Below are 17,881 nucleotides of genomic sequence, written 5' to 3'. Positions count from 1 at the left end.
CATTTCAGGTTCATAAAGGAAGAATAATGTCACTCCAGGATTCCCCAGCAGCGTTAGGCGTTAATATGTTTATTCAAACAAGTCTGGCCAGCTGTCAGACACACAGCCCGCGTGAGGGCTTTCTCAGTGTTAATTTTCTCAGATTACAAAGGAGAACATTCCACATCAAAAAGGGGGCTTGTTCTCTCACATTTGACTTTCTGACTTTACCCTTTCTGATGTGCAACTTGTATGTAGGACTTGTTTTCTTTCTGAGCAGAGAACTGAACTCAGCTGAATTGAGACTAAGTACAGCTTGGAGATGAAAAACTACATGAAATCTTTGCTAACTGCTAAGAAATCTCCCTTCTGGTACTCTCACTCAGTCTTGGACAGAAATGAAGCCTTCACGTCAAAAGACTGAAGGACAACAGATTCGTTCAAATGGCTTTCTGCCCTCCCAGCACACAGCTCGCACCGTGTTCCTGGTGTGAAACCCCAACAGCTGATCAGCAAAAAATGAACACACTCAGCACCAAAAGCCATGCTTCAAAATTTGAAATTAATACTTCACTGCTTTGAGGAAACCGTAAATAAAAGCTGAGTGCCAGGGTTTCGAGCTCTCCCCTTTACTTTGCTACTTTGGTTGAAAGTTTTCTTTTACTTCTCCAATAATCTATTTGCAAGGGAGGGGAAGAGGCGAGAGGCAACTAACTGAACATGGGAATCAACTGGCTCCATCACAGGCACTCTGCAATTTTTATTTCATCCTGGGTGTAAAGCATTTGAAAGCATCTTTATGTGAATATACTTCTTTTCCATGAAGACTCCTGCTCCGCAGGAAGTTGCACTGATCAGGGGCTTCTCAAGGCATTCCTATGTCTCTGAATACAAAAGACTTCAGCCCTAGCAGTCCTGCTCAGGCAGCAACTGAATATATAAAGGTTTAAGAAGCAGCATCTTCCTTCACCTTCACAACTGTACTTTCTAAAACAAGTGTTTGTATATTCTTCGTTTGGAACAAATCCAAAAGTGGTAAAACATTTCAACTTGCTCACCAGCTAATACTGAAAGTGTGTCCTCCCTTAGTGTTCTGGAGGATTCCAACCTGGCCTTACCACCTCTTACTGCATGAGAAAGGTCTTAATCATGGACCATTGGCCACCTGCTTGGCAAAGAGCCTGGGCATCCTTCAAGTTATCTTACTTAGGCATCCAAAGCCCCTTTTCAGCAGGGTGAGATGCGCTTTTTTCCAACCTTCCCCAGCACCATGGAGGAGTTAAGCTAGTCCAGCCTCTGTGGTCCATCACAGAATTACCATCACGCAGCTGGGCTGGCACAGAAACCTCCAGGCAGATTTTTACTTATTCTCTAGGGCAAAGAATTTTAGAAAGAAAACCTGTTTTATACAATTTTCTTCTCTGAAAAGTGGAGGGGTGGGGTTTTTGCTCTTTGCCTATGTTTAAAACCACATTTATGTAAAAAGACAAATGTAAAGATCAGTTTCTTTAGCTTCAAGACAGCAAGAACAAGATTTTTCCTCCTGCTGTACCAGGGTCAGTTGCCAAAAGGTACTAAGAAGGCTTCAAATAGCATAAAAGGAAGTAGTTCTTTATGTTTATTTCCCTGACATTCTTTTCTAGGTGAAACCTATTAATGGAGTAGCAAAAAAGTGGGCCCTGCTCATCATGTACTTCAGAAGTCAGCAGGGAAAGAAAGCCATCACTTTTTACAGAGAGAGACAAAAGGACAGAGTACTTACTATGCAAGATCTGGATAATGCTTTCTGAATGTTTGAACTTTTTTTTACCCATCATTGTCCTCTCATTTCAGATTTCTACTGGTCATTTCTGTCTTGTTAGAGAAAGGATTTTGATTTTTATGAATTTGCAGGCAGGCCGTAATTTTAAATCAGCAGTACAATAATTCAATAATCTGTTGCAAATGAAGGATCTTCTGAGCTTAGAGAGGTTAATTTACTATTATCACTTACTCCTAATTCATTATTATGAGCGGATGCAGGTATAATGTCATAGTGCGTGTTCATTTCTTCTTGTCTTGCTACAAATGCCATATGGATTTCGGTAACTATCTCTCTGAGCTCTTCTTGGCTCTACATTTGATGTGGAGCCAATAATCTTTCAGACAGATCTCTTGTGCAGACGCTGTTTTGAAATAGCATACAAAAACTTCTCTGGAACATCTCTCAAAATGTCACTTCTACCTGATCTAAAGAAGCAGATTTTAATTATCTGCATGTGTGTAAAATTTATATCATATAGGAGATTTTTCCATTTATGATCTTAACGCAGCCCCAACATTTACCCCCATTCTCTGCTAACCCATTTCTGCAGATCTAGCCCAGGTGTTGAGTGGCTCCAGTGCCTCCCTTCTGCAGCGGAGGCGGCTGATACGCTTCATATTATTTTACATACAGTTCATGGCGATAGTATCTGAGCCCCAGGTGAGCACTGAATATTCTCTCATCTTAAGACACCAGACTACTCAGACAGAGCTGGTGTCTGGCAGGGTCCCTGGACCGGGTCAGGCGGCTGCAGGCTCACAGGATCAGGCCCTTGGACTCTCCAGAGCTGCAACACTGAAGACAGAGGAGTAAGAAACAGCAAGCCCAGTGGCACTGCAAGCACGTGAACTTACACCTTCCAAGTTCTCTAGGTCCATACTAATTCCTAGAGTTTAATTAATTCCTGGTACAATTACTGAAGGTACTGTGTATCCGTACTTGCCAGTGCCAATTTTCTGTTCTGTTTTTCCCTTTCATGTATCTGGGCATTATACAGACTCTACTCTGAACATGGGAAATAATCTTTGCTTTGAAGATTCTGGAGTTGGTTCTTCAACTCCAACTGGAATTGCACACTTTTATCTCTCAAATATTTCAAACCTTTATGATTATATTAAAACTTTATTGATGCAAAGACCCACAGAAAGCAGCTGTTCCTATCTTTAAGTACACAAAATTATCATACTTGGGTAGCTTCAAACCCACTTACTCTTTTCCTACCAAGGACTAAAGGGATTGTACCCAAGGGTAAAAGTCTGTCAACTAATTACTCATAAAAATTCAGGTTCTAAACACCTGCTCTAAGACTTTTTTGTTTGCTTTAGCTTTTTGCTGCCTTATTTGTGAGCGTGTTTTTAAACAATATATATCCAGTTTCCTTTTAAAATATAAAATGCTGAATTTATCAGATGACTTATTACCTTCTAGTATCTCACAGGGGCATTTTAAATGTAAACCCATCCTTAGTTTTTAATTATAATAATACACTTCATAGTTGTATACTGTTGGAAAAGCACCTATTGTTATTTACAACATGCAGCAGGTAAGAATGAAACTAATAGCTTGTTCCCTCCTCTCCTTCCACTCCAAAGGGCGCTGGCAAATGTTTATGGTTACATAGGATGTATTTAACTAATGGCCAAAGTCACTGCGCTTTTTTTGTTGTTATTTTTGTGAGGTTTTTTTAACATTATATATAAATTTTCACTACCAGTATGACAAACAGTATAATGAGCTACAGCACTAGTTTCTTGCCACTGTTTCATTGCCACATTTTCAAATGAGTAAACTATATAAAATCTTCCCTCAAGACATGAAATCTTTTTGTTAAAGTATGCAGGAAATACGGGAACCATTCGAGGCCTGGATTAGGCCCAATGCACAAATTCCCACCTCATCCCCAGTTTGCACCATGATTAAATGCAGAATAAGCGCATTGAGTGCAGCGGCGTTCCCAAGGATCAAATGAGATCAGAATCGAATCCACTTTGTCTCATCTTTTCTTCTGACGAATTTCCATCTCCTCTCTAGAAAGCCCCAAAAGCTTTAGAAATCTGAAAAACCCCCACTATTAAAGCATTGTGTTCAAACCTTTAAGTAACAAAAGAGGGAGAAAAAGAGCAGCAGTTTACCATGGATACTATTGATTGAAGCCATTTAAATACCATCTGAAATGTCACGGACATTTACAGCTATGCGTCTTTTTTTAAAAAAAAAAAGAAATTACACATGTCGACAAGTAAATAACAGGAGATTGCTGATCTTGGCAGCTGTCATCTAGACATGCCAATAAATTATTCATATCAGCTTGTTTTATTGTCTTGCCCCTTACAAATGGCACAACACAGGTCAAAACAGAGAGACGGTCAGAAATAATGAGTTGTGTTATCAGGACTTTTCCCCTGGAACGGATGGGCACAAGCTCTGCCCTTGCGCTGGGACAGCCCTCAGATCCCACACGAGCTGTGCCCTCTTTCCCAGCCTGTGTCCCTTTGTCCCCTCTGCCTGGTCCCGCTCTTTCCCTTCGCAGCAATGGGGCTCGAGCCCCACAGCCACCACCTCCATCCTGCCTGGCATTAGCTGCAGAGGAGCATGACCTTCCATTGCTATTACACCTCTACCTATGAAGAAGCATCCTTCCTCCCTACAGCAGCACCCTCAGGACTGACACAGCAGTCGCAATAAGCTGGTTAAGGCATTAGGCACCCCAGGGTTCCTTAGCTCCCGGGATGCCCCTTGGAAGCAAGAAGGCAGAGCTGAGAGATGCTCCCCGGATGGTTACACAGACTGCGCACCAGCCAGGGGCATCCCACAGCTCCTGGGCATCTCCGCGGACTTTACAACCCTTTATATGCCAACCACTGTCACAAAGCAGCAGAACAAATGTAGCAAAAAAAATAACCCACATGAAAACCTTGTGGCAAAAAAGCAGAGAGGAAGAACACAGATTTTTAAGATGGCTTAAAAGTCTCCAAGACTAACAAGACCACCAAAGAGCACTAGAATGATAAACCATAACTTGCGGCAGCCAAGCCCTTGCAAGTTACTGAACTGCTTATTATATTTCTATTACCAATACTGAATGCTTTGCTGACAATATATTGATTTTCAGTCTCACTTTTGAGAAATTTATTACATCATGTCATGAAAATTACACAAGTTAATGTAATAGAGTATTATATTTTTCTCTGAAAAGCCAGAAAATTTCCCTGCTTCTAAGGAAATATATATCAGCTGTGGCAAATATTGAAATCATACTTTATAAGTATTTCAGCATTTGAAGACTTACCACTACATGAAATATAGGTAATTTTTCTTCTTTAAGATCAATAAAAGGTCTGTTTTCAAAATGACTTCATATTGATTGAAGGGTCAAAAATGCCCCAGGTATTGATTGTCTGCATATAATCACGTTTTGCTCAGTAAGTTAACCTCGTCTACAAGTGAAATGAAAAGAGATCCACTATATCACTTAAGCAAAATATTTTCATTGTATTTGAAGAATTGCTTCCATCAGTCACCAGTGTCTCGCCATGTCTGAGAATGCTTTTTTTTTTTTCTTTTTCTTTTTTTTTAAACCTCAGGAAGTAGATTTACATAGAGTGAACAGCCAGGACAAGCTTGGCCTTACTGTATGTTACAGAACGGATGATGAAGATGACATGGGTATTTATGTGAGTGAGGTAAGATTGAGCTGATTTCCATAAGATACAATTTGTCTTTTAAACTGCAGTGTTGGGCATTTAAGACATTTATCTTCTGTTTCTTCTGTTTGTACCACGTTCAAAAAACAGCCACAAAGCAGTAATTGGAAGAAATCTAATTATTTTTCCTTTTCTCCAAACTGAGTGAAATCCTGCATCCATTGAAGTCAAACTTTGTTATATTAACATTTAGTGTTAATTTTTCCCCTAACACAGTCTCAGCATTCAATTTCAGATTATGTTTTCAAAGTATTTCTAGTATACCCTCTCTTTAATTTTTGCTCTCATTTATTCCAGAAAAAAATATAAATAAATAAAAAACCCACACATTTTTATTTGCAAAGATTTGGGGCCTGTTTGTCTCTCTTTTCCCCCTTTCATGAAATAAGTAGCATTTTATACATAATTTTTTCATCACATAGATCCATTTCAAATTAGTAGTAGCAGCAGTTTGGGGAAAGAAACTCATAACTAAATCTAAAATCTTTCATTAAAATGCATCACTTAGGACATAATCCTTCCTGTTCTGTTTGCAGAAAAATGGTTCTAATCAGAGCACTGTGTTGTAAAGCAAAACGTTAAATGATGAGGTAACTCGATATCATGCAAACAAGATAAACCTACATTCTCTGAAGACACATCTCAGGAAGAAATGTTTTGGTTTTGACTTGATCATTTTAATTTGCATTTTACTTTGTCTGACATAAGCAAGGAAAAGTCCTGCAATCACTAAGCGAGATATAACAGCCACAGGTACAGCAGCAACGGTGGACAAACTGGCCTCCAGCATCAGTCATATCACCAAGTCTGGGTTTCTGAGTCTCAAACCTCCAGAGCACTCACAGTTCTCTTATTTTGTAGATTGACCCCAACAGTATTGCTGCAAAAGATGGTCGACTCCGAGAAGGGGATCGCATTATTCAGGTATGTGTGTAAATGGTTTTAAGTCTGCTAACACACTATAATCTACTGCGATGTCTTTATTTCAGTATAATTTTTACAAATCATTCCCTTCAGACTAGTATTCATACGCTTCCTTTTAACTTTCTGAGGCTATTTCCCTTTCCTCTGCCATATCTCAGTCAAGTTTTGACAGTCCTGGCCACGTAAAGCAATAAAGCCCTATGTTGGCCCTACTCTGCAGGCTAAGCGTCTTGTCAGCAGATGTCATCTGTTCCCAGCACATATTCTGATACGTTTCCACTTTAAAGTCTTCCTTTTACCACAGAAACCCTCTATTTTGGCCCAAGTAATTATTCCTCTTTGCAGAATCTCCCGGGACAGCCCTATTTCCTCACAGGGATGTCAGTACTCGTTCAGCAGGCTGAGCACCCACTGCCATGCGCCAGAATGAGTTGTCTCCCAAGCACAACAATCCTACACCACAGCGGCTCTCTCAGAAAGGGTCTACCTTCTACAGACACTAACAGAAGTAGAGGTCCACATGCAATTCGGTCTCTGGGACCAGCATCCAGAGCCTCACCTGTCCCACACAGGGGTGTTCCTGATCCTTTCCACCCACCAGACCTGATGTTATGATTCTGCTCCTGCCCAGCTTTCCTCCTCCAGCTCCTGTCCTCATAACAATGCTCTGCACATCATGTGCAGAGGTATGGAATAGCTTCACGTCTCCAAACCAGCGCTTGCCCAACACTTATCTGAACAGGGACCGTGCCTGGCCTGTGTTGCACTGGCATCTATCCGGCCACGCAGTTCCCTAGAGCTCATCTCAGCAGTGTTGAAGTATCCCTACAAAGGGATTTAATTCTGCTGCTCTTTTCTTTAAAGATCAATGGCATAGAGGTGCAGAACCGAGAAGAAGCTGTGGCACTTCTCACCAGTGAAGAGAGCAAGAATATCTCCTTACTTGTTGCAAGACCAGAAATTCAGGTACTGTAGCAAAAACAAAAAAACCCTCTCGAATCTTAATTAAATGAGTTGCTGTTTTGTAGAAAGCAGTTAGATTCTTTTGAAGAATTTTAACATACTTAAATCTACCAGATCTACCTAAAACCATATTATATAGTTTGACTGGACATATATATACGGTCTAAAATAATGGAATTCAGCAATCACAGTGCTTACATATATATTGTATATTAAAGTTTAATTTATAAGACGTTCAGGGATTTATATATGCTGCAATGCTATTACAAACATCACTGCAAGGTATTATGGATGGTTTCAAGCCATAACTTTGAAGAACATACTGAACTCTCATTCCTATAGCTATTGATTATTCATTCATTAAAACAACTATTATTTAGCCCTTTATACACCATCTCTTAATGTAGTTAAATACTGTCAAGAGGCATCCTCAGCTGTAGGGAAAGGCTGCACCAGATCCCTTTGTAGAGCAGGGATTAGCACAACAAAGATGTTGAACAAACAGCCAAGAGCACTATTATTTGATCTCTCTCTGCTCCCGGTGCTATGAGAGCATCCCATGCCCAGCACCTGCAGACACGGGGTCAGGCTCATGACCAGCCTGTTCGCCTACATGTTTCTGATCTTTCCCTTGGGGATAATAGAGGCTGGGAGTAAAAAAAAAAAAAAAAAAAAAAAATCTTACAGACCCCTAGCCAGCATTTTTCCCTCTGGCCCTCGACGCCGCCTCGCCAGTGATGTGTTCAAGCTTTGGGCTTTTGGGTGTTTTTATACATCCTAATCAAGTCGCACACAAACCAAAACAGCCCCAACTCTTAGAAGTATTTCCATGGATGAAAAGGCTGTGTTTCTTTCACATATAAAGGGCTGTTGAAGATAAAACCATGCTGCTGGATATGGTGGCAGGACAGTCAATACCCACACTTAGCACAAGGAGATGTGTGCTCCTTCCCAGGACATGGGAAAGACTCTCCTAAGATTTCCCAATCACTTTTCACAAAGAACAAACATAATTTATGTCACTCTTCATTCCTTTGACAACATTTGGTTTGGGTTTTCTCTCCCTTTTCACATAGCTGGATGAAGGATGGATGGATGATGACAGAAATGATTTTCTGGATGACTTGCACATGGACATGTTGGAGGAACAGCACCACCAGGCAATGCAATTTACTGCCAGCATGCTTCAGCAGGTACTGCCATTCTGTTGTGCAATGGTGTCAAAACTTCACATTGCACTCAATATTCCAATACTGAGCTTGACTGAATACACTTAGTGTCTCAAATGATGATCAAGGCAAAAGGACTTTCTGTAAAATCAAGATATTACAAGACTATCCACAAACTTGATCTCAGGGACCAAAATATTTTTATTAAAATGTTATTTTATTTTTTTTTTTTATTTTGCCCCTTACAACATGATCACAGTTCTTATAAATCCACTGTTCTGGCTGTGGTCACTGAGAGAAGTCCAAGGGAGGTGTACGGTAGATATATCAGGCAGAGAGCTAACTTATAAAACTTCCTGTTTGATAGGCATGAACCTACTGAAAACAGGCTGCTTCCTGAAACCTTAAAATCCAAATGGAGAACTCTGGCAAATGAGTGAAATAAGGTCTATATATGGGGAGAAAGGCAATGAAAAAGACTTTTCATAGCAAGGTTTATGCAGGGCCGCAGCTTTGGGCCTGTATTCCCCATCACGCTGCCATGATCAAATGCAATCATAAAAGTCCATGAGTAGTTTTTCAATTTTTGTCTAGAGTATTTTTTCTAGAGTTTTCTAAAACTCTGCATCCTTTGTGGCATCCACATTTTTTTAAGAGACAGATTGTCACTTTGGCACCACAGTAGAACTGGATACTTTTGTGCCCTTACGTGGGAGAAGAAACATTTTGAAAATGTGACTTCTACTGTTTTTGCTATATAACTGAAAAGCAGACCTCAGGGTTCTTCTGAAAAAGCCATCCACAGCAGGCTGTGCTTTCGGTCACCAATTCTATGAGTTCTTAATAATATTCTTTCCATACAAGTAAAAGACAAAGATGCAGAAAGCGTAACGAGTGACAGATTAAGAAAACTATTAAAAAATAAACACCCTGAAATATTTTATGTCCTTGCACTAACTTCTCTTTCCATCTTTCATTTTTTGCTGTTAGAAGAAGCATGAGGAGGATGGAGGTACCACAGATACAGCCACTATTTTATCTAACCAGCATGAGAAGGACAGTGGCGTGGGGCGCACAGACGACAGCACTCGCAACGATGAGAGCTCCGAGCAGGAGAACAATGCTGATGATCACACCACCTCCTCCAACACTTTGGGGAGCCAGAAGCAGCTGACGTACAGTCACGACACCCTTGGAAGTGGCGATATGCAGTTCAGCAATGAGTCATTTATCTCAGCTGACTGCACAGATGTCGACTTCCTCGGCATACCCGTAGACGAATGCGAGCGATTCCGGGAACTGCTGGAACTGAAGTGCCAGGTGAAGTCTGCCAACCCTTACAGTCTGTATTATCATAACAGCACGCTGGATATGAGTAAAAGCGACCAAGAAAGTGTTGACAGAGAGCTGGAGATGCTGAATGAGGAGCTGCGCAATATCGAGCTAGAGTGCCTGAATATCGTGAGAGCTCATAAGATGCAGCAGCTGAAAGATCAGTACCGGGAGCCCTGGATGCTACATAATAGTGGGTTCCGCAACTATAACACAAGCATCGATGTTCGCAGGCATGAGCTCTCAGACATTACAGAGCTCCCCGAGAAGTCTGACAAGGATAGCTCGAGCGCGTATAACACAGGCGAAAGCTGCAGAAGCACACCGCTCACGCTGGAGATCTCCCCTGACAATTCGCTACGCAGAACTGCAGAAGGCATTAACTGTCAAGGTAATGAGGGGGCAGTGGCATATAATGTCTCCCAAAAGAATTTATTTGCTGGCTCAGAAAGTCATGAATCCAGCACTGGTAAATGCCATGCCTCTGCTAAAGATCCCGACCTTGGCAAGCAGCTGGAAAGCAAGGAGAGAAAAGCCAGTGATGGAAGCAAAAGCCCTACTCATGGTCAAAAGCCTTCTGGTTCCTACGTCTCCCCGTACCATCACTCTCCATACAAGCATGCTCATATTCCTGCCCACGCACAGCACTATCAGAGCTACATGCAGCTGATCCAACAGAAATCAGCAGTGGAGTACGCACAGAGCCAAATGAGCCTGGTGAGTATGTGCAAGGACTTTAACTCAAGCCAGAGCGAACCAAGGATGGAGTGGAAAGTCAAGGTCAGAAGCGATGGGACGCGCTACATTACGAAGAGGCCGGTCAGGGACAGGCTGCTGAGGGAACGTGCCATAAAGATTAAGGAGGAGCGCAGTGGTATGACGACAGATGATGACGCCATAAGTGAAATGAAGATGGGCCGTTACTGGAGCAAGGAAGAGCGGAAGCAGCATTTGGTGAAAGCGAAGGAGCAGAGGAGGCGGCGTGAGTTCATGATGCAGAGCAGGTTAGATTGCTTAAAGGAACAGCAAGGTGCAGAAGAAAAGAAAGAGATGAACATCATTGAACTGAGCCACAAAAAAATGATGAAGAAGAGAAATAAAAAAATATTTGACAATTGGATGACAATCCAAGAACTGCTAACCCATGGAACGAAGTCACCAGACGGCACACGGGTGTACAATTCCTTCCTGTCAGTGACTACTGTATAATCGCCATTGCTAAATTATGTACATAAAACACTACCATTGGGGTAGAAATCAATGCCTCGTTCAATGTGGCAAGATTTTTGTATATAAGATACAGTCATCAAGTTTATGGTTCAAATACTGAACTCTACAACTGTGGGTGCCAGGCTCTCCGTTATGAAGTGGAGAGGAAGCTTGCCCATCTCCTTCAAAGGCAATATTAGCAGTGCTTTTTGGAACACCGATTGTACTTTTTTACTTGTTACCTTTTACATGAAGTGTTTAAATATCAGAAATGTATTAACCATACTTACACAGGTAATTTGCTTAAACTATATTCATATTAAAAGGTACCCATGCTTTTCTTTATCTAAAAAAAAATGCAAGAAACCCACAAGAGCAACTGCACATAGGTATTTTTTGTGAAACTGTATTTTGTGATATTATTTTGCTGTTGTTCACTTCTACACAGTGTTGTTTATCAATATTTAGCTCAAGGTTTAAACTCCGAATTAGAGTCATTCTCGTGTAATATTTAACATTTATCAAACAGCAGTTTTTAGAATTATGCTCAACATTTAAACATTTTTCTTTTTAAGGTTTCTGAAGAAAGCATATAGGTTTCATCTGAAAAGCCTGAAGCAAAGTACACTATACTGAAGCTTTAAAGGATTTTAAAGCATGTTTGCAAATGTTGCAACCTATTGAAAAAATGTGCATGTACAGCTAATTTGTTTATATAAGACAGTTTGTGGAATTTGAAAGGCCCATGGTAGTAACTGTTTGCTTTATAGATTTGAATGTACTGAATTATAAAAGCAGTTTCATGAAATCATCATTAGCTACAAACGTTAACAGTAAAATGAAGTAAAATAAATTATTGTTTTATATTTCAAACTATTTTAAATTCTTTTGACTGCCTTCTGGTTTCACCACGTAGAGTATTCTTCCCTGGAGCGTAACTCATGTGCTGCAGGAATGCCAGGACTGCCTACGGGAGTCAAACCTAACAGAATAATCTGCATCCTGACTTTGGGGGGAATTTGGATTGAGGTTTTCTTGAGGGAAGGAAAGATGGAGGGAAGACAGAAGTACAAGGAATATCAAGGGTAGAATCGAGCAATGTGTATCTTCAACTCACACGGCATTTAAGATGACCTGTAAGTGAGAAAGAAATAGGACTTCCACTCTCCTGTTCTGCTTTGTTTCGTGGTTTCTTAGTGGTATGTAAAACCCCCCTGCAACCTTCAGTGTGGGTTTGCATTAAAAACGGATAATATGTAAATAAAAGCATATATAAATTAAAAGAGATTGTAAAAAAGACAAAAACTAAATGTCAAAGAGGTATTACACTCCTTTTCTTGTTTTCTATTTCTAATTAAGAAGTCAGATATAAATTGGAATGTTCTGCTGCATTAAGTAACATAGACACATTATGAATAGCTCCCAGATTCTCCATCCCTTTTCCTTTGCCCCCACAGAAAACTTGCTCCCAAACCCTTCTAAGTTTTTGTTCTGGACTCATCCGTCTTAACTGTACAGAGCAAAAATTACGATCTTAATGACAGAAGTGTAAATTTGGAAGGGGAGAGATTAACAGTTTATCAGTGCCTATTTTGTCTATTATCAAGAAGTAAACAACAGATTTGTTCAAGGTTTTTTCCACTCCTTTTATGGACTAGCACTGAATTAGCATTGAATGTATGTCCACCATATTGCACAGTAAACTCTTTTACAGGCCTGAAAATGCATCTTCAACCCATGTAAATTGTCACTGCCCCTTGAAATCTGGCACTCATGTCAATAAGCCTCTGTAAATTTATCTTCAAACGCTATTTTCCTTTGGGATAAAGTACTAGTCCTACTCTAGTCTATGAAAGATTTTCTGTTGACTTTGTTAGAGCCAGGATTTCACCTGACATGCTACCAGCCATTATCATCACAAGTCGTACAGTAGGAAAAATACACGATTTTCACAACGCACTGCCTTCAACAAAAGACGCCTGCTATCTCTGTCCCAAATCTGCTTTACTCTGAGTTTGTGTTCTGTTCATCCCAGTTGCAGGTGTGAGAGCCGTAGCAAAATACTGCCTCTCCTAAAGTTCAGAAATTCAGATGCACAGGCAAGAGCTATGATTAGTGTGGAATCACAGTCCTTAAACCAGGCATGAAAAGACATTTAACCCATCTTTAATCTACCTGGAAATACTAGAGTAAGATTTGAAATGCTCTAATGAGGAAGAGTTATCATCACGGTGTTCCTCAAAAATAGGCTCCTTTGGAACGTCGCAGGTAACGGTTCCTTTAGGCATCAGTATATAAATGCTGAGCATTGTATGTGTGCGTGTGTAACAGCAGAAGCGTTTTTGGGAATTCAAGTGTGACGTGTAGAAATTACACCAAAGCATCAACAGTATAAAATTTACATTCTTTAACATGCTGAAATAAAATTATTGGCCAAGAATTATTCTCACATCTTTGAGTTTTTCCTCAGTAAGCATTTGTTATTTTGGTCAGCTAAAAATCACCTCTCTCCTTTTGTATGATGATTTATTAACTAACATCAGTTCACAGAATCCATCGGTTACCCTGGAAATCCAGGCAAGAGCTTTGCAAACTGCAGATTTTCCTTTTCCTTTCTCAGTTATCTTATCACACATCCTTTTTTATTGCCTTATCGAAGTACTTAATGCGGTGTTGAAAAGGGAGATTTTGGGTCTTTTTAATGCTTTCAAGGAAACATTGGAAATTACCACAATGTTAGTCCAAACCTGACCTCATTACAGTAAAATGAATCAGACTAAAAAGCAGCCTTTCATGCCTAAGAGGAGGGAAATATTGCATCCAACAACTTTTCTGAAAATTGCATTATAGTACATACCCCAGTGCTTAAAAGAAAACAACAGAAGTTGTTGTTCTAGTTGCCTAAAGGACACCTCGTGCAAGAATTCTCCATGCAACAGTGGAGACTGTGTCTCCTGTCTTACTACAGGCTTTACCCAAAACCCAGCGCTCTCCACCGACTCCTGCACAGCCCTGCAGAGCAGCAGAGCCATCCTCAGCCTGGGCACAGGGGCCAGTCCCACAGCAAGAGGCTGACTCAATGTGGTGTGTTCACCTTGGCTGGACACTCAAAACTTCAACCCCTTTGCTCAGGGATCATCAGCACTAGGAGGTGTGCTCCTTCCATTGGGGAGGCTCATTCCAAGGGTTTGGGTTTTTTAAGTTCATTTAACCTGGAAGGAGCTAAAGGGAGTGTTGCTCAACTGAAAGTATAAATCTTTATTTCCATCCTCCTCCTTTTCACTTCCTCCTCAGCCACTTCACTGAGGGTAATAATCTCAAGCTTGGGTGATAACTGAGCCCATAGCAATATGTACCCAAGGAGAGATCCTAAATACCCAAGGGGGGAACAAGCAATTGCCAGGCAGCCTGAGAGGTTTTGCCAGAGCCTCTTAGAGAGCCAGTGAGTGCAGCTCCCCGGAGGCTCTCACGCAGCCGTTATTCATTCTGGCTGTCCCACACCCCATCTCTGTTTTTGCTGTGGCACCAGTACAAGATGTTACAGACCAACACCTCTGTCCCCATCCTCTGCCTTTTTCCTCTGCCACAAACCAGAGATGTAAACAGGAGATCCTGAATACAGGTTGGTGCAGAATTTGACCTGATTCTTTGCAATAAAAATAGGCTCTATGTCAAACTGGGGTCAGTCTCCCTAAATTGCAGAACATCTCCCAGACATAAAATCTATAAAAATGTAAAATACTTATTTGCAAATAGGGTTTAAATCAGCGTGGAATCACCCAGTTTAGATGTGCACTGAAATGGGAAAGCCCTGAACCAAACCTAACAGCATTTTTTTGTAAATTAAAAGAAGAGAACTTGCACATTAGGGATGGCAAATAAAATGAGGTAAGACTACATATTGCCTAGGGACTACTGGTTGGAGAACTAATTAGGATTATAAACCGAAAGTATGTAAATTAACCAAATATAATTATCTGCTAGTGGCCTTTGGAAATAGGTTACAGGATACTTGTTAGCAAAATTGCTCAAATGCCTGGAAGCCATACAAAACGAGCCATAAGCAATTTAAACTCTTTTTGTTTCATTTTCAATTGTTTTTAAAGCAGTTGTTGTATTAAGGATTTATTGGAACATAAACTAATTAGAGACAAAACTCAAAAAACAAAAGTAAGATGGAAACTGTCACAGCAGATGCTGTACCTCCATCCTGAGGTCCCTGGTTTTATTGAATGTAAATTCTCTAATGTGACAAAATAGCAAAGATTCTGCTTGGGGTTTCATTTCTCCAACAGAACAGCTTCCGTGAGCTTCCGGACAGAGTTGATCTGGAAGGGTGGTGGCTTTCTTCAACAAGTACAGCTTGTCAGCTATACAGGGTTTATGAAGAATTGTTCACTGTTCAAATGCAAACATGCAGAATTAATGCCCCTTTTCTCTAAGTGTCTGTCATGACACAAAGTAGTACTAGATTCAGTGGCTTCTGTGGGGAAAGCTGCTCACTCCCAGTTCATGTCATTGGAAACGCAAGTATGGCCACTGGAGAGACTGATGGTAGTTGAGACAGTTGTATATACTACACATCAAAAAAAATAAAGGGGGGGGTCACATACGAAGGTTGGCTGGGCTGATTTCACACTCAAGCATGACGGCTTTAGTACTCAGACTTGACACAAAGACCACTTACGTGATCTGAAAGACTCCAAGCAATCTTAAATGATTAAAAAATGGACTATTAACTTACACAGTTAATTACCCTGAACTGTACTAGTGAAGGATATGACAAGAAGGGCCATCACAGCTTTGCGTATTGGAGCAGGACTTGATTTTCTGCTGCTAACCACTATCTCCCACATGACTTCTAATGGTCACTGCTTAAAAAAATATTAATCCTCCTGCAGCCCTGAGAACACACTGCCACCCCAAGCTGTATCCTACCTGAAGCTCCAGGAGATCTGAGTCAGAGCTCATACTGCAAAATTAATTATGCAACTATTTCTGTTGCAGGACTGACCATAAACCCTCTAATGGCCAGGTTCACAATTTGGCATGCACTGCTCAGGAGGCTTCTTGTGTCAACTTCTCTTCTCAGTTGGGTCCTAAACTGTCTTGCTGGAATCCTAAAATGCCCAAAACACTGGAAACATCCACATTTCCGTAGCACAAAAAGATGCACCTGCATACTCTGAAACTTGGTAGAAAACGCAAAACCAAAATGAATTAAAAGCTACTGGATTCAATCTGCTAGTTTTGAATACTGGGAATTAAAGCTTCATCCAAGTTCTGTTACCTAAATTAGACATCAACATCATGGAACTAAGAGCATCATTGCAAAGCTCTTTACTGATCAAGTCCAAAATAGAAACAAGATTCTACCAGTTTCCTATGAAAAACTGCGTCATCTTCTGAGACACAGAATGTTTCGTAGAGGAGATTTAACCAAAGCAATTATTAATGAAAATAATGACCTGCTAACAATGCTCCAATTAGTGTTTTGATTTACAAAAATATAATGCAAATATTATAAAAATCAGTATAGCTCTACTGGAGTCAAAGCCCAAATAAAAATCTGGGCTGATATTCTTACTTTTTCCTTCTATGCAAAAAAAGAGTTAATTTTTAAACGATAACAAAATTTCTCCAGCACCTTCTTCAAGCAGCTCTATGCATACATGAAAATCAAGTTAAAGCAAGCCCAAACAGCCCATTACCTATTTCTCCCAGCAGATGATGTTGGCCTTAGGTCATGCATTCTCCCACCCTGCTCCCATCTCTCCCCTTTCTGGGAAAAATGAGTCAGCTAAGTCAGAAAGGGACCAGAAAGAATTATCCCCACAGTCTGTCAGTTGGGTCCAGGCCCAGCTATCACAGGGATCGATTACATATGCTGTAAATTACATACGTAACGCACACAAAAAGCCAAGTCTGGCCCTGCCTCTGTGTTTTGATTTTGTGTTTAATTATTAAGGACCAAAAAAAGCACCTAGTCCATCTCACATATGATATAAGCACATATTATTTCATGTTAAATTATAAATCTGCTGTGTTGGGTCTAGAAAAATCCCCTAAGGACTGGAAACGTCTGCATTTCCATGGCACAAAAAGATTAAATGGCTTGCTCTGAAACCCAGGTAGGAGATTCCATTATAAAATAACAACCCTAAAGAATGGCACTTGCCCAGAAACAAGGGGTCGAAATCAAAATGCTGACAAATCCTAAACTGCAGAATTGCAAAAGGGCACCCAGCTTGGGTGGCTGGGTCACGGACCGCTCAAAATGGCTAGGAGAGAACACTTGGTCTGTCCCTTCATATAAGTTTGCCAGGGAGGAACTTTAAAGGTAATTTCTTTGACAATCCATCCTTTTTATGTTAAGCAACTGCAGGACCATGCAACAGGGAGCCCCATTAACTGAGAATAAGAACTTCTCTGTAAAAGTGAACTTTTGTTGACCTTCTCTTAAAGAAAATACTTTATCATATTGGAGTGCAGGCCTCCCAGGTGTCACAGCAAGGCTCAGACCAGGCAGGATTCCATTGTCCCTATTAGCAGAGCTAGCTTTGATTTTCGATAATCCATCCTTCAGCTTAGCCAGGCTTTGTTAGCTTAGAATGCCACAAACAAAGACTCCCCAAAAGGCAAATCCAGCTATAACAGCTTAATAAAAGTAAATCAAAAGGCTGCAAATTGAAGGCACCTAAGGTTTGTCCAATTTCTGCTTAGCTCCAGTTAAATGTAAGCATCCAACATTTAGTGGTCCTTAGGGCTCGCGGTAGCAGCCAAAATAAAAGCAGTAA

At 40.6% G+C, this 17,881-nt stretch overlaps 1 protein-coding gene across 2 annotated transcripts in view; it reads left to right on the top strand.

Annotated features, from left to right (window-relative positions):
- Positions 1 to 11,957, top strand: part of PDZRN3 (PDZ domain containing ring finger 3) — a 143,831-nt gene extending 131,874 nt beyond the window's left edge. For both annotated transcript variants that reach the window (XM_054216566.1, XM_054216567.1), the window contains 5 exons: positions 5,368 to 5,466; positions 6,349 to 6,411; positions 7,276 to 7,377; positions 8,451 to 8,567; positions 9,534 to 11,957. In XM_054216566.1, coding sequence (XP_054072541.1) covers positions 5,368 to 5,466; positions 6,349 to 6,411; positions 7,276 to 7,377; positions 8,451 to 8,567; positions 9,534 to 11,084 — 1,932 coding nt within the window. In that variant the 3' untranslated portion in view covers positions 11,085 to 11,957. The remainder of the gene's footprint in view (positions 1 to 5,367; positions 5,467 to 6,348; positions 6,412 to 7,275; positions 7,378 to 8,450; positions 8,568 to 9,533) is intronic.
- The last annotated feature ends 5,924 nt before the right edge of the window (positions 11,958 to 17,881 follow it).

The sequence above is a fragment of the Rissa tridactyla genome, chromosome 10 (assembly GCF_028500815.1).
Source record: "Rissa tridactyla isolate bRisTri1 chromosome 10, bRisTri1.patW.cur.20221130, whole genome shotgun sequence".
Taxonomy (NCBI): Eukaryota; Metazoa; Chordata; class Aves; order Charadriiformes; family Laridae; genus Rissa; species Rissa tridactyla.
Note: the sequence above shows the minus strand (reverse complement) of the source record. Positions and strands in the feature narration are given on the sequence as shown.